At 40.4% G+C, this 23,240-nt stretch overlaps 1 protein-coding gene across 1 annotated transcript in view; it reads right to left on the minus strand.

Moving 5' to 3' along the window:
- The window catches only part of oprl1 (opiate receptor-like 1), a 37,083-nt gene that overhangs the window by 10,077 nt on the left and 3,766 nt on the right, over positions 1-23,240 (minus strand). Inside the window, exons 2-3 of the mRNA XM_040193775.2 lie at positions 20,462-20,672; positions 259-346 (exon numbers count right to left, since the gene is read on the minus strand). Coding sequence (XP_040049709.1) covers positions 259-346; positions 20,462-20,670 — 297 coding nt within the window. The 5' untranslated portion in view covers positions 20,671-20,672. The remainder of the gene's footprint in view (positions 1-258; positions 347-20,461; positions 20,673-23,240) is intronic.

The following is a 23,240-nucleotide window of genomic DNA, read 5'->3' on the forward strand; positions in this document are numbered from 1 at the left end:
AATCCTTAAATGGCAATTCTCATATAAATCATAGATTTGTTGTTTGTAGGAAATATTGATTGTAGTAAAGCTAACGTAATCTCACTTGAGGAAAAGTCTCATTCTGAAATCTTTTATAAGAAGAAGAACAAGACATGAACATTTAAACAATTGTATCAGGTGGAAAATGCCGGACGTTGCCTTTAAAGTTTTTTAAGATAATGTCAAAAGAGAGTAAAAAGTCAAAGGCTGTACTTTTAAATAAGTCATAAGTCATACCTGGAAAGGTAAAGTAGCCAGGAACAAAGAGTCAGCCAGAGCCAGGTTAAAAATGTAGATGTTAGTGGCCGTTTTCATCTTTGTGTATCTGAGGAGAGACGGAGCACAGCAACACAGACGTTAAGAGAATAAGGAAGCTTGAGCTTATTTCACTGTAGGTCACACACACACACACACACACACACACACGCTAATGCAAACCTTAAAGAGCCTGCTGCTGAGTCCAGCCAGCTGGCGCTTTAGTATCATTAAACTGCACAAACTTTCTTTTTGAGGCCCTGCTGCTAAAACTTTTAGGTTTTGAGACTGAATGATCAGACTTGTTAAAAAAAAGATCAGCCTGAAGCGAAACTGTAGTCTGCATTCCTACATTCTTTGGTCTATTAACTTAGGTGTCTTATTTCTGATAGTGCCTCAGGTCTGATGGTCCAGTGTTAGAGGCTTTCCCTTATTTTACTCTTGTTTTGCTCCATAACATTTCAACAAACACATGCAAAGCAGATAAATACAATTGCTTATGTTCTGCATTTAGACAACGTCTTAATTTTATAACAGACATTCTTGTACAAATTTGACAGAAAATATACAGAATTCAGTGCCTGCAGACAACGTATATCCGTTAACATGAATATTAAATAATGGCACAAAAACATTGGAATTGATACATTCAAATGAATTCCACTGCAGAATTGAATAAATGATACTAATAAAGGAGTCATCCATTTTATGAGTCTGCCTGTTCTAACTCTGCAGATGCTGGATACAACTTTAAAAAAGGCTTTGCAGTGGATGCGAGTCCTCCACCTCCCTTCAGTTTGGCCTTGAGCTCTTTTGCACTTTCCCTTTTCTCCTCAACACATCATCATCATCTTCATCCTTTCATCTTTTCTCTCTGCCTCCTCTGCCTCTTCCCCCCCAAACGATCCAGCTTTAGATAACGTTCACTGTACACACCACCCCCCTCTTTAATTATGTCTTTCACTCATCTATTCCCTTCCATCTCCACATCTGTGTCTTTCAGACTTCTATCCTTTCATCCTTCTCATTACCTTCCTCTAAACTTTCAGTTTCTGAATCTTTCCTCCACTTTGTTTCTAATCCATCTCCATGTCCTCCTTAGTGTTTCTGATTCCTTCCATCCTTCCTGTGTTTGTCTGTGTTGCATCTGCATGTTACAGGATGAATCATTTAAGATATGTTTAATGGTGGTACGCTACTTTAAGGCCTAAATTAAATATCGTCGCCGTTGCACCTTCATGTTTTCGGAATATTTTAGAAGATCATTGCTTTTGCTCACTTTGCACCCAGCTTGGCTGTGGGTATTTTAACAATGAAAAGTGTTAAAAGAGCTTAATCTGAGCTTGAAAGCGTCGGTAAAACCTCATGTCTGCGCCTGTATTCGGGCTAGAATGCCGCTCACAGTAGAACTGACAGCAAACAGTGACACTGTGATTTTATCAGTAATTGTGTTCCTATGTCTATGGACACTTGAAAACTTGAATAAATTACTCCGACTACATGTTTCTCATTTGTATCTCACCGTGGCGTTTACAAAGCTACTCGGCCCTCTCTGCCTTTTTGTTCTCCTCCTTTAAATTCCATCCTTCTTGCTGCAATACTGCCTCCGGATATTCAGCATTTGCTCATTGCCCCTTTAGCCCTTTCTTTTTCTTTTTTATTTGCTAACAGTAGACCTCTCGCTGTGATGGCTTAGTTTTCAATACGTGGTTTGATTGAATTTGCTCAGGCAGAAGACCAACTACCAAGATCTTGTTTACCCAAAGCAGCATCTCACACTTTAAAGGGGAGGGTGGGGGGGGTGGGGAGAGGGGATCCACGGCGGGCTAATCTTCCTCTTACTTGCTTCCTTCATCTCTTTTCATGCGTATCTCACCCAAATATTTGTTCTCCATTTCTCAGTCTGCTTCCATACATTTAAAGAGGGACAGAAGAGGAGGATGAAATGAGTTTATCGGATGACTCTTTCATCCGCCACGCTCTTCCATTTTAAATATTAATAATCGTTCTAAATTATTCACAAACGGCCGTCTGCACTGTGTTGACTTCAATGAGCCGTCGCACGCTGGTAGAGAGACGTGTCGGCCCCTTCACCTACTCTTAAATTACTATGGGACAGGCGCCTGTCTTCTGTGTCCTTATGACAAAACATGTGGCTGACATTGTCAAACTACCACAGTACAATTAAGTTAACATGACGTTTGAAATGAAATAAATGCTCTATGTGTTCTTCTTTCTTAATGTCAAAGTATTCTATGTGAGATATTGTGTATCTTATCACTTTTGGTCCACAGATGTACAGTGTGGGACATTTCCAATGGCTGAGATTAGCTGGTCTAAAATCTCTGGTCTCACATTTATCCTTTTCTTTGTGATCGAAGGCCATCGTTCGTCCATTGTGCTGTGTTTCTTTAAAAAAAAAAGAGCACATTGCTGCACAATGTTTCCAAGGAAAAATACATGTTTTTTTATCTCAGAGGTATGAAAGTTTCTGACACCAATGAGCCTGTTGATCTTAAACAACTCACCCTAAATGAAAGTTTCTTACTCAACACAAAAACATGAAAGGAAAACAAAACATGAGCCTCTTACAGGCTTTTCACTACAGCTTGATTAGTCTTCACATCAGCAAGCAGAGCTTGCCCACACTCCGCTCTCAGCTCCATGGAAGGAGTGACGACATTATTTAGAGACAACGCGGCTGTAACGGTGTGTAGCGTTTTATTCAGGTTTATTAAGTTATGTGGAGGATTCATACTTGGGTATCAAACGTTTCTTGGAATAGGAAGCAGCCCTGTTGGTTTTCCCTGTTTGAGCACAGCAACCTGTGAGCTGCAGGCAGTGTTGGGAGCTGTTGAGAGGCAACCACAGTGATGCTTGTGTTTAACATTTCCAAGGGTACCAGATAAGAGAGTAGAACCGTGTGCCAAATTAGCTTAACACAACTCTTTAGCGTTAGTCCTTTTCTTCCTCCTTTGTCTCGTTGTGTCTCGTTCGTCAACTCTGTTCTTCAAGGTCTATAAAAGTCGCTAAAAGCAATTCAACGAGTGTATGATTGGCTCTGCCTTGCCAAAAAGGGACTCAAGTGCGCATTATGGAAACATCTGCATGCCGATGTTGAAGAGTCAAATGTTGGCACGCGTGGTGAGGATTACAATGATAACAGTTTAAAGAGTTTAGGAATTGAGTCTGGAGTGTTTCCCAGCTGCCTTTTACTTTTTGGCAGCCAAAGGTATATGTTGTATGGCATGGAGACACACACACACACACACATGCACAAACGCAAAATCAAAAGTCCACTTAATTAAGACAATCAGAATTCAATCTGGAGAAAAAGAGGCTTGACAAACCTCGATAAGGACATCAGTGGACTAATCAAAAAGCCGAGCTCCAACACCATCTGTTGCAGACACATTAACACAACAACACACACACACACACACACACACACACACAGTAAGCACCACTTCCCTGTCCCTGTGGCACTCTGGACTCATCTGTCCCACATAACAAATATCTCCAAAGATTTATGAAGCATAAAATATTGCTGGTGCACTGATTATGTGCCTCCTCGTTCACTTGTGTATTTCTCATCCTGAACATCGACTAACTGGTTTTCCTTCTTTTCCTTCTTTCAATTCGTATTTTGTCAATGGTAATGTGTCACGGTGTGGTTCACTTCATGTTATATTTTGTAGTTTTCTGCCACTTGTGTCCCCGGGTAACTTCACTTCCTGCCTTGTCCCGTTGTCCCCTGTGATTGTCTAATAGTTTCCACCTGTGTCCAATCACCTGCACCTCCCTTGTGTATTTAAGCCGTGTGTCTCCTGTGTCACTTGTCGCGTCATTGTCTTTCGCCACGCATGTCCTGTTCTTGTCTTTCGCCTCCGTAGGTTCATGCCTGTGTGTTTTTGCCCCTTGGCCTTTTGGATTTTGGACCTTTTGATTATTAAAGTCTTTTTGTTTTGGAAAAGTCTGCGTTTGAGTCCTGCCTTCCACCCCCAACCCTGACAGTAATGTGCATTTTTGTTTTGTTCTGTTATTTGAAAAATAACAAAGATAATCTGATGTTGTCTTCAAGTGATTTCATATAAAATACTCAAAAACATGGAAATGTTTGTGTTTGTATTGTAACCACTGAAATTGCACATAAAGCACAATTACTGAAACCAATTCTCCGGGAGCTGAAGCTCAATGCAAGTCTAGACAAATGTTCTGCCTTTTTTCCCAATTTGCAATTCAACATCCGAGTACTTTTTTCTACATACGACACCAAATTTGGTGTCACCAAATCACTTCAACAATACTGCAATTAAATCTACCGGCAAGCATAAACATGCCGGATGGCAAAACAGTTTGCACCTAATTATTTGATGGGTGACGCAGCATACAAGACGCAACATCTTTATATTGTAAAAACAGCCGCTGGAAGTAATTTCCCATGATGCCGTCAGCTAAGGAGAGAGAGGCTTCTTTTTTTCTGCAACAGGACAATAAGCAATACATTAAAAAAATACTGGAAAATGTCTTTTGAGGTTTGAAGCAATCTCGCTTCATGATTAAAATCAGGGCTGCAGGATATTGCACACTGACTGCTGTGCACGTGCACAAATTCTCCACACACACACAGAAACATAGCAAACTAAAACAAATACGTCAACTGCACTAAAAGATCTCTGAAATCGACCAACATAAACTGATCCATTCGCTGCAGCTCCACAGAGGCTTCCGAGCCCAGCAGACGGTCATTAGATGGTGTTTACATTCAGATCCTGCTACAGACGGTCTTAGCTGTGGTGATTCCCTCAGACCTCAAACAATAGCTGCTAAAAGCAACATTTGAGACCGTGTCTGTTTACATGACTGAGGACAGCTGTAAGGAGAGGAGCTCGCTCTCATCCCCACAGACTGAGATGTGGAAGATGGGCCCTGATGGCTACACGACTATTGGATGGCGAAAAGATGCAGATGCGACATTGTACCTTGAAGCAGAAGCTGGCAGATTGGAAACACACTGACTTGGTTTCACAGTTGTCCTAGATTTATGAAGACCGTGAGGTTTCCTGCTCCTACAATTTGGCATCATCGCAGTGGCCTTGTGTTGTTATAATTGGGGTTGAACTGTTTGGCAAAAATGTCCTTTTGTTTCAAAACAACATTGCGATTGAGATGCAGGAGTAGCGCTTGTGGGGAGGTGGCTAAATTACTTAACAAACCAGAACCTCTCCAATTAAGCAGTCTGGATATAGGCTACGTGAAAGAACTCATAACACTAAATATAGTTTATTTATACAGCAAAAAAAAAAATATGCTGATTAAATTCATATTTACTAAGATATCACGTTGCTGGTAAACTGGACATACATTTTGGACAATGGTGTCATATAAGACTGTATCTCACAGAGACTAAAATAGTAACCAGGTGTTAACAGAACTCAGATTTATCATCACCAGTTCATTACGTGCATCATCGCCGTCTCATTTCCATTTACTTTCTTTATGTTATTGGCAATGAAAAGTACAAAGAAAAAAATTTCACTTGAGGAAAAAGTTGTACCTGCTCAGGCTGTAAAGGTACTAAAAATCAATCCAAGAAGCCAAAGTCACTCTCATAACCCATGTCCACCTTAACGACACAATGTGAACAAATAGTTCGTAAGAAAACTTCATTTTTAAGGGTCACATGCGAAAAAGGCTTGGGAATTGTTCTGTTAAGCCATTTTGAGATAAATTATTGTAATTTCTATTTACAAATGATCATTTAGCCCTAGTTTTGTGAGTCATTGAAGAAGATATATTCACACGAATACAATCAAATCACAAATAGTTTTTACTGATTACATAAAAGGCACAATTAGATCAAATCTCACATTTGTTAACTTTTAGGAGGATCACTGTTGTACATGTGCCAATAATCTTTTCCTCAGCGTCACTGTCTTGTTTTAAACATTTTTCCCTTTAGAAACACCCTTTCTTGTCCGTACGCTTTCTGTCTAAAAGCAATGACACGTTCTCTCGTCTATTCTTATCTTTGTGTGCCAGGAAATCATCTCCTCTGCCATTAAACCGTAGAACAGGAGGAGGAAGCTATGAAGGGAAGACAATGTAGTGAGTGCAGATATGAAAAAAGTATCTTTCATTGTTTTAACTTAATTAATAAAAATATATTTATTTGTCACAAAACAAACCTGGAACATTGAAATGCTACTGTGGGCGTATTTCATTTGAATGATATATGCATTACGCCACCAGACTTGATTTATTCTAACTAGAGACCAAATCCCACTGCTGTTCTAATGAGGCCTGTTGCTAATTTATACCTGTGCGTAGTGACAAAATGACAATATTTGGATTAAGGCTGCATTCTAAAGCAGGAAAAAGTCAATCAATAAATGGCTCCTCTACAACGTCATTAAAGCTGCCCTTAACCCGGTGTGAAGAAAAGGCCTTGTTCACAATAAAACAACGACACACAACAAACCAGGGGCCATCGTTGTGTTCCAGGGGCCGGAGTGGCCGAATGGGAGAATAAACAATGCAAAAACAATGTCGCTCCCCCGCACCAAACCGGACCAAATGATGAAATGTGTAGCCGCATTTAATCATTCCGCTGCTGGCTGTCAGTGTGGTGTCCAGAAAACAACGTGGGCTTCGTGGATCATTGGCAGACTTTCTGGGAAAACCTTGGCGGATGAGAAGTGGCAGCATTTACACATCTTTGGATGGATCACTTTTCTACAAATCTGACCGAGTTTCTTTGTGGACCTAATCCTAAAACCAGAGACCTGGTTGTAGTTGTAGTCAAAACCTTCTCTGCTCTGTTACCCGCCCAAAACTCTGTAGAGACTTTGTCTGGCCGACAGCCACCTAAATTCATTCAATCAAAAGTAAACATTCAAAGTGTTAAACAAAATAACATTAACTTACCGCAACGTTCAACCAAACTGTCAAACCCCGCCCCCTTATTCTAAAACAGAGTTCAATCAACAACATAATGATATCATCAAAGACATATATGGGCGGAGGCGTGTTTTTTTATGTCATGTGCGGTGCAAAAACTACAAATTTAGGAGCAGTTTCGAAAACTGTTGGCATTTACTTTCTTTGAAAAATTTGTCATCCAAATTAAAATTTATTCAAATACAGCAGCTGGTTGGAGTTCATCTCAATTTCTGGCTCCCCAGAGAATGTCTGCGAAAAATGGTTTATCAGGAGTGGAAATTTGTGCAATACTTGTGCAATACACACTCATTATACAATCCGAAACCGTCCCAAAATAACTCAGATACCCTTTAGTTCAACAGTTTCTCATCTGACAATTGTATCTGGTTTACCATCAAATGCAGGCATCAAATAGATGCAACATAATCTTTCCATTTGCTGGCTGCTAAAACTGCAGAGAGATACTTTCTTCTTCTTTTACTTTCTGATGTTGAAGACTCACCATTTGTTTAGATCTGATGCTTGTTCACTTGGATCTACTAAACTATTAAAAACATCGACGCACAAGGGCCTGTGAAGAACGTGGCAATGCTACGTGAAGACCTTCTTCTCTCACTCACACACACACACACACACACACGCTTGTGCACAGAAAAGGTGCAACCCTTCCCTCATTAACTTGAAAGAGAGTCACCAACCGAGATCTGAGGATGTTAAAGACAGAAGGAGAGTGTACCCTGGGAAGAGATGTTCATTAGAGCCACTTTTTCCGCTGCTGTCAGCAGCTGCATATGTGCGAACGTCGTGGAACGGCTCCCTCCCACACAGCGCTGCGTACAGCGGCTGCCCCCAGCACACGGTAAATAATGAATGATTTCTTCTTTAAATCGTGATCTGGGTTGTGGAAGCACACAGCGCTCTTGGTAAGACGGTATCTCCTCGTTTCAATGCTGCTTCCAGGCCGCGGCTCTGCTGAAAGCATTAGAATACCGGCTTTGTGCGGCGGCGCCTGGCAAATATTGGGCATTATCCACAAAACCCTTCAACTCGTGTGAGCTTTTGTCAGCCCGAGAAGGGGACCGATTGAGGTGGTTGATGGAGACCTGGTGGATGTAGCGGGGAGAACCTGTAACCTTTTCGTTTCAGCAGAGAAAATGGAGCCGTAAACATCCTCTCAGCTCAGTCCTTTGCTTCATACAATAGATGTGTTTTTCTTCCCCTTGTGTGAATCTTTCCAATGATTCGTGCCTATTTCTTGTCAATATACCAGGGACTTTTTCTGATCTACTTTAACCCAACACAGGGCTAACAAATGCTCAGCTGTCCTTTAAAAGGGTTAAACGCTGGTGGTCCAGGAAACCCGGCTGGCTTTGCTCGTTAGCTGCAGTTGATGACGGCTTTTCTCCTTTGGATCGAGGCTCTCGGTTCGGTGCCGGGAGAGGTTTGGATCGCTAGGATTTAAGCTGTAAGGTAGTAGACCATTGACTGGGTGGCACAAGCTCACACAAACAAGGCCACTCTACTTCAAAACTCATTACTGTTTGATTACAACTTTAAACTCCTACTGTGCCCCAGCGGGGGGAAAAACTAACAAAATCCTTTGTGCTCAACTCCTCCAACAAAAGACACTCAGCTGTCCTTCGGGCTCAGTACCGCAGTCACAAACCATGCAGGGAGGAGAAGAAAATCTCCGTCAGCCATTTTTTACCCTCGAATGCTATTCTCTCTTGAACAGACGCTTCTTCTCTCCAGGTCTCCGCAGAGTACTGCACGGCGTCCATCGCCAAGTCCCAACTCAATCTTTCGAGTCGTCTCTCGTCTTCTAGTCTTCTCTTTCATTTTGACCCTCCTCACTCACCATCATCCAAACACATTCAAACACAAACACAGAATGTCCTCGGCTTCTTTCCAGTCCTTTCTGCCAACAGTTGCTCAACAAAAACGTATAACGTATAATTGTGAGCATTTAGTTGCCGTCTTTGTCAAACCAGCTTTAATAAAAAAATGTAAAAAAAACTATTAATCAATGCTTGATTGCTTTGATCTTGTAATGTGTCTGTGTAGATTTAATATGCCAGCTTGAGAACACATGTGCTGTACTCATCAATATTGTAAATTAGTCTGGATAAAAAGCCCAATTGTATTATTATATGGTTTTAAAAGAAGTCATCCAGTTTTTTTGGTAACATATTTTCATCAAAAGGAAGTCTACTGGTGCTGCACAGGAGGAAAGAGGAAGCCACGAAAAGAGCGGGATCATTTTATTCATAAAATAATAGGAATTTATATACATTTGTTTGTTTATCCATCATTTTTATAGACTCTTATATCAGATTATCCAATTGGGCCAGTTGCAGTGGGGTCACACATTAGGACACAGCTGAGTTAAAAAAGAAAACTAGCGATGAAAGTGTAACGGTGGCCACAGCTTACAACTTTGCTGCATCAGTCTTAAAGAAAATCTACTTTTTAGCTTCTCGGCCACCTCATCTTTCATCCTCTCCAACAAAATCATGTAACAGCAGCAGCGTCTCTGCAGCCTCCTGAGGGGATTCACACACGCTGTCCAGGCCCACTTGTCTCCATTCATCACCGCTCCATCCTCTCACATCCTTGTCTGACGCTGCAGCCTTGATGTTTCCCCCCTCGGACTCATCCCTCCTCAAATGTAATCTCTTTCCCTCGCTCCTCCTCTGCCTCTCGCTTCATGTCTTCCCCTCCGCTTTGCTGGAAACTTTGTTGCAAACTTTCCCTGAAGAAATCTCTTATTATTTATCCATGTGACTCTTGAAAGTTCATTTGTGAAGGAAACAACACTTGTACTTTTTTACCTCAGTTTGAGGTCAAATGTCCCTCCCCCTTCATTCCTCTTCCTTTGTTTTGATCTCCCTGCACACCCCCGCTCAGCAAAAGTCTCCTCCTCCTGCACTCCTGCATCGACAATCCAATCGAAAACAGTAATTTCATCACCCTTATCCTGCTTTGTTCTTTGCATCTATGTTTCTTTTGATCTAATTGAAATTAATCTACATATCAAGTGTCTGTTTTTCAATTCTTCTTTGTAACACTAAGATGATTAAATTAGCTCAAGCTTTTTAATTTGCTTTTTTGTAACTCTGCCAATATATCTGTGATCCGCAGTTATAATCAGCATATTGGTTATTCATGCTTGTAATTCATTTAAGACGACAAAGCAGCATCTCTATTTTCCTTTAATCGGTGAAGGATCTCCCTTACGGTAATAAGCATTTCTCAATAGGTATTAGTCTTTAAAATACTGTCATTATTGTTCCGTTGATAAGTCTTCGTACATGTTAATGATAGCATCGTAAACACATTCACTGTCAGCTTGAAGACCTTTATAAGTTATTGTCAAACAGTTTATAGACTGCCTTGTTAAACAGCATAGTTAACAGTGCATATTAAAGTATTAGCCAACAAGGTATCAGGTCCAACAGCTGTAAAAAGTAGGAAAGGCATAGTTAACAGCTAATACAGGCCTCTCATTAGTGATATGTAAATATGTACGATATAAATATATATAGAGACTAAACTTGCTGATTAAACAATGATATTGGATCGGTAATCTGTGTCTGTGACTGGGGCCGGATATGCAGGACGATCATTTCCAATGGAGATATGAGGTAAAAGAGGCGCGTGGTGCACTCTTGTGTTTGTTTACCAATGACGTCCTGAGACGGGTTTGCACCAGACAAAATTGTTATTGAACAGGTTTAAAATCTTGAAACCTGCACAATCATTTTTTTTTTTTGCACTGGCCCAATGCTTCACTCTCTATTCAACTCCAGTGCATTCATTCACCACAACCCCCCCACTGGAGGGCAGATGCAGCAATCACCGGTCAGTCAATTGAAAATCAAGGTCCGTTCTGAAGCTGGCAGGTAAAAGGCTTGATTGGGGAGAGAAGGGCCGCTGTGATGATGGTTTGTATGGTCTGTATGGTTTGGCTCCGTTTCATCAGATTTGGAAAATGGCTCCCAGAGGCTCAGAGCGACGTGACGCCACCACGACGGGGCCCTGCGAGCGCGACGTGTATACGTTAACTGTGTGATGACGGTTAAATATAAACCATTGGGAGAAAGTTCCTGCAGGCAGGGAAGAAACGGGACTGCAGAGAACAAAGAGAAGAACTGCAAAAAATGGAAAATGAAGATAACAGAAAATGGCTATTGAGGGATTGAAGGAGCCTCTCCTCATTTTCCTATCTGCCGTCTGATGTCTCTTTCCCTCTTTGCTTCATCTTCGCTGCGCTCTAATATATCACAGCTCCTCGACAAGCTGTCAGCGGCACACACTCTGACACAGAGAGGCACGATGGAAATACAGACGGGTGCAGAGCGCATGTACCAGGCACATTTTGCCTGATTTAAAAGCAACATACTTTTGTAAATTCGGAATATTTGAAATGAGCTCAACCTTTAAAATATTTGCACATTGGCAAAATGAGAAAACCCAAATTGTATTTTAGGCAGTCTATTGACATGTGAACATGAATGTGGACATTTTTTCATAGCGATGTGGTGCAACAAGCGACACACACTGTATATGACATAGTTTAACCAGCAAATCCTATTGGAAGTTACGCGATATAACGTGTGTAACAAATCTGAACGTCAACTTACATATGTTGCTATTTATTTAGCTTTCCTTTTATTTACCTTGTTAGGATTGTTATATTACGAGTTTATGTTATTATTCCAACAAAAAGCTTGATCCATTACCTTATTCATTCATTTCTGCAAACTGATCTAAAAACTATTAATGAATACCTTTTCGAATACAAAGGAGGTGCAGCACGTCGTGTGGTTTGCTGAAAGGTGCGATTTGTTTTATACATGGAGGCCGGTGAGTGACCTTTTTCTCCTGAGGCGATAATCGAGCTGAAAGTTCACCGCAGTTGAATTCCACACAAGGGGAGGATGAGGATGCAGATTTACTTTGGCAAAAGGGGCTTTTTGGCGTAGAAAGCAAGTGTTGGCAAGCAAATAAGAAAGCAAATGCCAGTTTCTAGTGAGAGACGTCCTAAGGCTAAACAACTGAGGATTTTAATGTTGAACATTTAGTCCATGGCACTGCTACTTTTCTCTTCAAAACTGTTGATATTTTCATGAATTTCTTTATAACTTTAATATAATAAAACAATAAACAGTCATCAATCCATCCTTATATTACAGTGTTAAAGTGTTAAAATGTCTTGATGAAAAGGATTATTAGAGATGAGATATTGAAAAAAAGGCAGAAGCAGACTCAAAGAATAAAGGACAGAAAAAGATTTAAAAAGAACTACGCAATTATGGCAATTTACTCATCCATTCACTAAAGACATGTTGGAGGGATGGAGAAGACAGATAAATGGGATGGACAAACTATATTTCCGGCATAAATGATAGTTAGCCATTTTAGCTTTCACTTTATATTCAATCAAAGGACAAAAACGTAACCATCATGCAATAAGAAAGGAACGGAGATTAGAAAAAGACTTTTCAAGATGAATATAAAGCATCCCTGTACCCTGTATCTCTTTAACTGCCCCCTCGCTGAGGACAAGCAGATGTGTTGTTTAAAGGAGACTTGTATGGTATTGCAGTGAAATTCACCATATTCATTCATAGTAATTCACCTAATTTACTGAGATGCGATACTGATAACTCAGCCATCATTCTACTTGATTAATAATAGTATTTTACTAGATAGCTTTTTAGCTCAGGACAACTTACAGTAGATCATTTAAGTGTTAAGACTTATGATTTTAACAAGACGAAAACTGCTTTAAATAATTTGTCTTATATCGTATATGAAAGTAGTACAAGAGAATATGTAACAAAGTGTTAGATGAGATATCTGTCTTCTAAACATCTAAAACTCCTTCTAATGATCTCAAGGGTTTGGGAAACCTTTGTCTTGGGTTTTTGTCCCTGTGGAAGAAAGTGGTCTTTTCAAGCACCAGGAAATAAAACCTCCATGAACCATTTAAACCGGAGGAATCTGAAGGTGCTTTATCACTGACACCAGCATGGCAGCATTTTTTCTCTCCACAAATGCCATTAACTGCAACGTTTCTCTATGACTTCATCACCTGCCTCAGACATTATACTGCCACCTGGAAGCTGAGGGTACCATTGAAATTTCATCTGCCTAAACACAAAGATAACACATCTTTCAGGGTACAAAGTCATGGTGTGGAGTACCTGAAAGAGGAAAAAAGACCCGGTCACTGTCCTTCTCAAAACCATGTAATCAATCTGTTAACAATGTATAATCAACTCTTCAGGTCTCTTCTAACACAATGTGTCACACCTGCTCTGAGGGGAGATTTTCCCACATGGCTGGTTAGCAGCAAGCGCAGTCCAAGCCTGGCAATGACTGCCAAATCACATTGGAGGACAGTATTTAAATGGACTTGTCCAGATCCCGTCTCACCAAATAGCATATAAATGACAAGGCAATTTTTTGTGTTATTTTTCATGCAATAACAACATATTTCTTGCTTTTCGTGTATCGTTGTATGCCATTTTATCGGCATTGACTAATATGGAAATCCATCCACGTAACAATAATACTGTCTATACAATGTTGTGTAGTATTAAATGGTATGCTCATGGGTACCAAAGGACGGGATGAATGCGACAAACAAACAAAGATGTTGCTCTTTTAATTCATTTAATTAATTAGTGACTTTACGCTGAGCTGTATCATGTGTTCAATAGTTCACTGCACTAAGTATTAAGGCACTTTGATGAGGCTGTTAGTTTGACCAATTAAGACAATGAATTGGATTGACGTGAAATTAGTAAAAACAGAGAAAAAGACAGAAGGAAGAGATCCAGCGAGGGCTAAAGAGTGTGCATGCCTTGCTAATATGCAGATGAGTCTGTGTCATAACGACAAGGAAGTCTTGTGGCAACCAGAGGGGTGTCTATTACACACACACACACACACACACACACACACACACACACACTGTCTGTGTACGAGGGATTCATTTTCCGTGCAGAATAATGGCTTCTTAATTCACTGTGGTCATTATGAAGGAGGAAGACACACTCATTACCCTTTGGCACACAAACACACACATCACCGGGTACGCCTCTACTTGTGAGGACAACCTGAACCCAAAACAGAGCTCTTAACAGGACCTTCAAACCTAAAGCCAACCCTGAAACAAGTCTCTGAAGATTTGTCTGAAGGCGATGACAGGCTGAATGGGCTTACTTTTCAAAATATGTTCTCACTCTCAAGATCTAAATGGTTCTTACAAAGATGGCCGAGATGTTGAAGAACACACACTCAAACACACACACACACATACACCATCAATCCAGGTGCAGAGTTTCCAGGTCACAAGGTTTAAGACTAGCATATATAACAACCTATCTCTCTCTGTGAAAGATTCCCGTATAAATGAGACGACAGATTTTCTCGTCTTTCCAACAAAACTTACATAATCCAGCCAGCCGTCTGTTTAACTCACACTGACTTTGTGCATTGCTACATAAAAGGGCACGCTGCCGCCTGCATTGGATTGGATTTAGTGCAAATTGTATATACTGGGCTGCCATACATACAAACTGGAGTCTTCAAGATAGTTTAACAATACCAAAAAGTAGGTTTATAATATGATCACTGGTTGGAATTATTCAGACTTTCGTCTAACAAATTAGTAACCGTTTCTATGGAAATGAACCAGGCCACAAAATCCGAGCTCTGAGGAGGACAGAATGCAGCGTAGCGGTTGAATTCTCACCGACTTACATAAGCCAGCATCCTCAACCCTCTGGCTTTTAACTCCAATGTTAACCCAGCGTCAAACTGTCATTTGATTCTTTGTTTTGTTCCCAAGGGACAATTTGTCTGACAGCATCCAACAGATGAAATAACATACACAGACAGTACAGCAAGGTAGAGGATGGGTGACTTATATACGAGTGTGCTAGATGTCGAGAAACAGTTGTCTTTGGTGAAAACATTTTGACAAAAAACAACAATTCAGACAAACTAAATTGCGTACATTCCATGTTGCACGTTTGCATGCAAACAAAAATCAACGGTATCACATTCCAAACAAGACAACAATGAACACACCAAAGTCGGTAGACTTGGGAATTGAGACTATCCAAGTTATTTATTATAAATTACCATGTTGTTGTTGTTGTTGTTCCAGTGCCATTATATTTGAAGGTACCACAAACCGACAAAAATGTTTCGTTAGCCGCAACTGACTGGAATGACGGGACTTCATGCCAATCGTTCCTCGCAAAAAAAAACAAATATCCCAATTAGATCATGATGTTTCAAGAAATTCAGTTTAATTTCTACATAATACAAGCTCCTAAAATTAAATTGAGGGCATGTGTTCATGTGTGGTCTGGGTGAAAACATTATGAAGACATTACAATTAGATTGGTCGTACCAGCAAGAACGTCCATCTACTTTCACCCCTCAGACAACAAGGTTGAATGAAAAAACATGACGTACCTGTATTTATTTATTTGAACCATAACAGAAGGTTTATCACTAATCAGAGAAATGTCCAGATGCAGCATTGAGCAATTTGATTTAAGAATTAGAATTAAGAATTAAGAAGTGATGTTTCGGAGAAACCTGGGCGACGGATAAAAGTCGCTGATCCTCCTGCCGAAAATCAATTTATTCCTTTTGTTTGTTCAAAAGGAATAAATTGATTTTCGACAGGAGGATCATAATGGCTCTCACAACGCAGGTAATAAACACACACACATCCTGATTCGTAAGGGGAACTATAGAAGAGATAAGAGTATGAGAGGATATCAGATAATGCGGCACAGGATGCACCTTCTCTCTTTCATTGATGTATTTTTAATTTGCCCTTTATTTCTCTCTCCTTCCCTCTCATTATTGTCCTCTATTTTTTCTCTGTTTCCATCAATATATTTTACATAAAAAACTCAAAATAAAACCCCAGAGCTCGACCTTCACCTCCACACACACATCTACCAACACCTTTGTTTGGGTCTGAATGAGATTCCTCTAAACAATTCAGCTCTTCATGGAAACAGAAACATGTTTATTTAAAGCGACCAGGACACACACACACATACATGATGTAAATCTGACGAGATGACAAGTGAAAGGTCAAAAATCCCTCTGTATGCAGTGCATGCACGCACACGCACACCCTCTGGGTTATTGGCTATTCATTTAGCATTAAGTCTCCGAGCCAAAGTATGAATGTTGATTTTTTTTCTTCTTTTTATTCAAAGAAACAGGTGGCTGACGGGGCGTCGCAAAGAGTCACACAATTTGCAGATGGAAATGAGGAGCTTTTTATTTATAGTCAACCGATTTCATGGAATTATAGTCACACAAATAAAAGGCATAGGTCTTGTTGGTTCGAAAGCACGACTATTGTATTTTAACCACTCACCTTATTTAGCAGTTTACTTTTCCATTAAATGTACAGATTTTTTGGCAGTGTCTTATTTAACAGCCATTCAAAAGCTGCATGCACAGTGCATTCTCCCATCACACGCGCAACCCAAAACTGACATTACAGGACTAGCTGAGTAAATTAGTAAAATAATTTAGAGGACTAAATTAATGCAGTAAATACATTATTTATGTAATTACTTATTGTATATTTGTTAACCAGACGTTTTTTTAACTTGAAAGAAAGTACACAATTTATTCTTCCTGCTAGTCTTTGCTTGGTAGCTGTCACCATGTGACAAAACAAAACAAAACACTCGACCAGATCACGACTCTTTGCTGTCCTCCTTCCGAAATGGTGGAACGAGCTCTCTGAAGACACCAGGACCGCAGAGAGCCTCCACATCTTCCGCCGCAAACTAAAGACACACCTCTTCAGACTCTACCTCGACTAAAGACTAACAAATTGTAGCACTTAAATTGTACTTATAACGGCTCTTATCTAAAGCAAATTGTAAATTGGCTTATTTGAGGAAATTGCTTTGTTGTTTCTTGTAGTTTGTACCCTATCGTTGAATCAACTTATTGTAATTCGCTTTGGATAAAAGCGTCAGCTATATGACATGTAATGTAAAAAATGTAATGATTAGTGTCACTGAGGTCTGTGGTTGGCCTCAAAGCTGCTGCTAAGGTCTGACAATGTCCAAAAACGCACAACACGGATCCGTCTGTTGTTATGGAAACAGACCCCTTACAAAAATCCTTCCCGGCAGTTTCTTCCCGAGCAGAAATCCCCCCTGCTTCATCTTGCCATCCTCTCCTCTCTGTCTGCGGGCTCTTCTGCGCTCAATTTCAGCATAATGTTTATCTCTCCCTGTGGTCCACCTGCTCTTTCTTTTAGGCACGTCGCTCTAAACAGACGCTCGTAGAAATATCTGCTCTTGGCTCTTTTTATTGCTAACAGCCAAAAACTCTTCTGCACTACAGCGGTCTGCTGCTGGAAGTTGAAACTCATCTTCCTCAACAGTCCTCTGAAACACTCAGAGCTTGCAGCGCTGTCATGAAAATCACAAGGGCATGTGGGAAAAAATGAGAAGCCAAAAAGACGCGAGAGTGGCTGTGTTTTATTGCTCGTTATTGTTTACAAGGAAGAGGCGGATTTGACCGCTGCACAGTTGGTTACTGTTGCCAACGATTTATGGCTAAATACAATAGTACTTATTTCTTCTCATATCCTTACAAAATCCACACACAGCTTGTGTGCACTACATCGGCATATATTTAACGAGGGCAGAAACTGCATTTGCTGATAGATCCAACCAAATAGATGGAGGCTGCTGCCTTCTGACACCCTGGATAAAGGTTGTTGCAGAGGGCAGCCATCTTTACTGTGGGCAATGGCTGACATTGTTAAACCACAGCATTGATTTAACACCTGTGACTTTTTTGATTTCAGAAAAGTCTCAATGTGTGATTATTTTCTCTGTGCGTTTTACTTTTTGTGGTTTCTGGTTCTTTTTCGAGGTATTTATGCAAAGCAGCTGGAAAATGACAGAAGTGAAGGGAGATAAAGAGAAAGGGGAGTGATACAAAGCAAAGGGCCGCGGGTTGGAAATGAACCCCGTCCGCTGCAAAGGTTGACCCTGTGAGTGAAATAATGTGTGTGGGTGGTAATGTTGAAGAGGTGGAGACCAATAGAATAATAACCATCAGCGTGTGTGTGTGTGACTCGTATGTCTACAGGACTCCCTGTAGCTGAGTGAAATTTGAAAACCTTTCAATGACAATGCCATTATTCTCCAGCTTTCAGTTGTCTCATCACGCAAACAAATATTGAGCATACATACAGAGCAACAGTGTCCCAACAAAAACAACAACAGACACACACAATCAGTGTGCTCAGTGTTTTGGGTTTGAAAGGATATAGATGAGCAGACAGCAGCTGTCCACCAGGCCGACCATGACTGCACACAGATCCACCGACTGCAACACCCAGATGTTCACTTATGCTCGTTTCAAATCACATTGACAGGAAATGTTTGCCGACACTAAGACACACGTTCACAAAAGACAGACTTTCACATCTCTACGAAATGGGGAACGTGTGCTCAAACAGACAGATGCTCAGGGTGGCTTTTGCTCTGTAAAAGATATAAAAGAACTGTGTATGACGTAAATTCACTTAGAAGTCATTCTTCTGATAAGGAACTAGTGTTTTGTTGAAATCAATGGTTTTGGCTCTAAGGGGTGAGTTCATAGGATTTGGGATGATCTAAGAGCAAAATAGCACAACATAACATTAAATATTGTATATTAACCAGACTTAATGAAAAGGATATGGTGGGTACGTGGCTGTCATCTGTCAGAAGGAGGGAGCCGTCACAACCGTTCCACACATTCTTGGTTAATACCTTCCTCGGATGACTTGCACTGAGTCAGCTAGTGTTTCTTTTGGATAAAATTAAATGTGTCCGTTAGTACAAGATTCTTGCACCATTTCAAAAATGTAATGCTTTTTAGGACCTTTTCAAGACCTCAACATATATAATTTAAGACCCAAAAATGTCACAATTTCATTGGAATTTATTGCCTCCTACAATGGAAATCAAAACTTTTTTTCAAATTAGGAGACAGTATAATAACTGACAATAACCCTTCCAACACTGTTTGGCCAATATAGATGTAAACAATCAAAGTGATTCCTTTGTGATGCAGAACAGAGCCAACATAACATACATAAATTTGGATTACACTAAACAACACAATGCATTGCATGAAGGAACCTTATCAAATAATGAAAATAATAACTGTTTGAAAACACAAATGTGATCACATAGATTTAAATGAATGGTGCCTCGTCACAGTATGGAGAACCCACTGTACCTCTGCCTTTTGGGTGTCTGGTGTTGAAATGAAACTTGTTGCAGCCGACTGAGAGGTGGCGTCTGAACTTGTAACGTCGTTGCAGGGATTAACCTGGCCCCGCTATGGCTAGCTGCTGCAACGTATCGCTGGTGCTTTCCTCCTTTCATGTGCGACCCGACGGCTTTGAGCCCCGTGGTCCCTAATGAAAAGGTCTTTTTGCATAGTTTACACATTGCCTCATAGTTGTTTTCAATCGGTGCCAACCACCTCCTAAACGCATCCTCTTCCATCCACTCGTCGTTAAATTTGCACTTCCCCATCTTCTTTGCATTTTCAACCTCACATCGACAGCCGCGTAATGGCGACACGCAGCCTGACGTCAGCGTCTGTAGCCGACGTACCGTAAACATTAAATTGCGCAGACTCATTTTGCACAATACTAAATTAATCAACGGTTAGATGTTTTACGATGCGCCACTGTGCTTTCTCATCGTTATTAAGCGCACCGGCAAAAAAATGAATACCTACAGCAACTTTACATGAAATTTAAGACAATTTAAGACCTTAGTTACCCGAATTTTAATTTAAGACATTTTAAGACTTTTTTAGGACCCGCGGGAACCCTGTAGTGAGCAAGCATCGCTAATTAGCACCAGCAGATTTTCCGTTGGCCGACCCCGCCGACATGGTGACACCAAGTGACTTTTACTCAATGGCAACTGCCTTGACTATTGACTATTTTTAAACTAATTCAAGAATGGGCAGAATGTAGAAATGCATTAAGTGTAAAGTTTTCACTGGAATCCTTCATAGTTTCCCTTTGTAAATCAACATGAGTTTCAAAAAAATGACTAATGACTCTGGTGTTAGTTTGATCTTCTCTTTTTCTTTTCGCGTTTCTGTTGAAAGCAAGTTTACTTTTTGTGCCTTTAGAAATGCATGTTTTTCTTACCTTATGATGACGTACATGACCAGGAAGTTTCCCACCAGGCCGATGACACAGACAATCATGTAGACGACTACGATGGTGACCTTCACCCCCGTTGGAAGCAGCGCTTCGGTCTCATTGTAGGTACCGTTGAAGTTGTTCGCGAAGAACGAGTTGTTGTAGAACTGCAGGTGGCCCAGTTCGGCCAGCAGGAAGTCGTCAGGGTACTCCATCTCTGCCGGGGAACGAGGACGCGTTAAACTCTGCTGGGTCACATGCAATTTCATATAAAAACAAGGAAGTCATAATAACTCACTTTTTATTATAAATATGAGCCAGCATTTAAGTGTGGGTACAAATTAAACTTTAACACTCAAGTGGTTTAACTTCTCGCATTGCTTTAGTGATGTACAGCTGTACTCTAAGCCCCTGTGACTGGGTGATGTTGAAAATGCAATTGAGATAAAACCAATTTGTGATGCTAGTATTATTATATATTAAAAAAAAACAATTATTTACAAATAAAAGTGTTTCGATAGAGAACCAAACAATATCGATAAAATCCTTGATTTGAGGTTGATTGCTAGACGAGACGCGGGGACTGAAGCTTTCATTGGGGCCGCTGAGCCTTTGCCTCCACTTTAATGGCCCCTTTATTCACTCAGTAACAAATCATTTTATCAATGTATCCCTCAAAAGCATATTGTAGTCCTTTCGGTGCCCTTCTCTCTGATATTGCCTAACTATTATTTCTTTGGAACATATCTTCACTGAGTTGAAAACCCCATATTGACAGGCCAAGTGTGAAGGCTGGACAGGCCTAGCAACGGTAACTAAGGGGGGAAAGAGAGTGCAGTACTATTGAGTGTGATGCACTCTTTTAAAACATACAGTGAAGGAAACAAAGGAGCCATGCTGCAATGCCACGAAACAAAGTGTTATTGTAACGATACGGAAGCTCCAATATTTTGCCTTTTTTTTGTAATGTTTGTGGTTACTTGCTGGTTTCTGCTATGCTAAATGTGTATTCCTTTTCTTTTCTATAGGAGAAGACTAAAGGTGATTCAAATAATCTGACTATTGCTGCGGTAATTGATGTCCAATCATCAAAATAAAATCCAGTATCGAATCCACTAATTCAATCTAAATCCTTTTGAATTGCTTCTCATATATTATGAGGTTTACCTTTCAAAATTTGCAACGCTCAACAATTAACAACTCAAAGATTCTGTGTTTTTGCAGCGTAATGAATGTGCCCAACCTATACCTACAACCTGGAAATGGCCTTAACATTTAAATAGATCCATCGCACACACACACAAAAGTCTACTCACAGTGATGTGTCACACTGGTTTTATTTATTTTTTGATGTAAAAAGAAGATGTGGAATATAAAGTTTGATAAAAGTTTTCCATCTACCAAGCTCAGTGGAGTCAACTGTTTTCACCAATCAGAGGGAAGTGGGAGACGCGATCAATGGGCACATCATCACATCTGTTCAAACCGCTGAACAAATCTGCAACACATGATGCAAGTCAGTACAGGTTTGGAGTGAGTTGCTGTGAAAGAGTTGAAGTGGCTTGGGCTTGTGGACTGGCACAGAGAAGAGGGTGAAGATGAGACACTCAGTGTACTGGTATTATTCACCCGTTGTTTTCAGGGTGTCTGGATAAGATGCACCGGATCACATAACTGGTCACTGATACCTATTTTATTTTGCTGTCCATAACAACTCTTTATTAGACTTTAGCCAAACATAACATTTTAACAAAGTACATTTTGAACAGGTCGTGAAAATGCTTTACGGATTAGAGCATGAACGCACCACAGTAAAACTCTATCGAACCTCTGTTTGTTAGCTGTTAGCTAGCAACACATCAAAGTGCTGCCATGAACCAGGCTGCCTCGCTTTCTCTGCCTGATGATGAATATTCATCAAATCAGAACAGCAACGTAACACTGCTGTGCTGCTAAATTCCCCCGCGGTTGATGCCGAGCTCGGTGCGCGCGGGTTATATATGCTCTCATATCCCTCCTTCATTATTTTCTCATCTTTCCATCTCTTCTTCATCTCCCTCCCCTTTGAAACACTTTCTTCCTCTCCTTCCTCCACATCCACCCGCGGCTTCAGTGTGTTTTGTCTCACTTGCTTTGTCTCTGCACTGTCTGTGTGCGTCTGTGTGTGTTGTTGTGTGTGTTTTAGCTGCCTAAGCCCTGATGAACGAGCAGCTAAACTTGAGCCTGAAGTGTAAGTCCATGTAAGGCTACTGTTACGTTTTGGGTGGGCCACAGAACCACCTCCACCGAGTGTGAGACGACATGGACGCACTAATGATGCTGACGTATGACTGCGCATGAGGGAAAGTAAAGCTACGCCAACAGTTTTGTGTTTGCCGGCTGTATATTGGTTATAAAAAAGATGTATTATCCATCCAAATGTTATAAATATATATATATATATATATATATATATATATATATATATATATATATATATATATATTAGCTATAGAAACACAACAAAAAAAACAATATGAAACTTTCCACGATGCTGAAAGGCAAGTATATCATGAATTCCAAAAATCAACAGAAATATAGATAATAAAACACTGGAAATCTCTTTATCAATCCATAAATCAGGAAAATCTCTGTGTGTTAGCATATGTGCATGTGTTATTATCATTAAACATGTCTTTGATTGATGTGGGTCGTTTTTATCCTCTACAATAGTGGTAGGAAGTAGGCGTGAGCTATTTAAAGAGTGGGGACGTCCTGGTCTGTTTGGAGTTTTTATGCTGAGTCA

This window comes from Gasterosteus aculeatus, chromosome 2 (genome assembly GCF_964276395.1).
Source record: "Gasterosteus aculeatus chromosome 2, fGasAcu3.hap1.1, whole genome shotgun sequence".
Lineage (NCBI taxonomy): Eukaryota > Metazoa > Chordata > Actinopteri > Perciformes > Gasterosteidae > Gasterosteus > Gasterosteus aculeatus.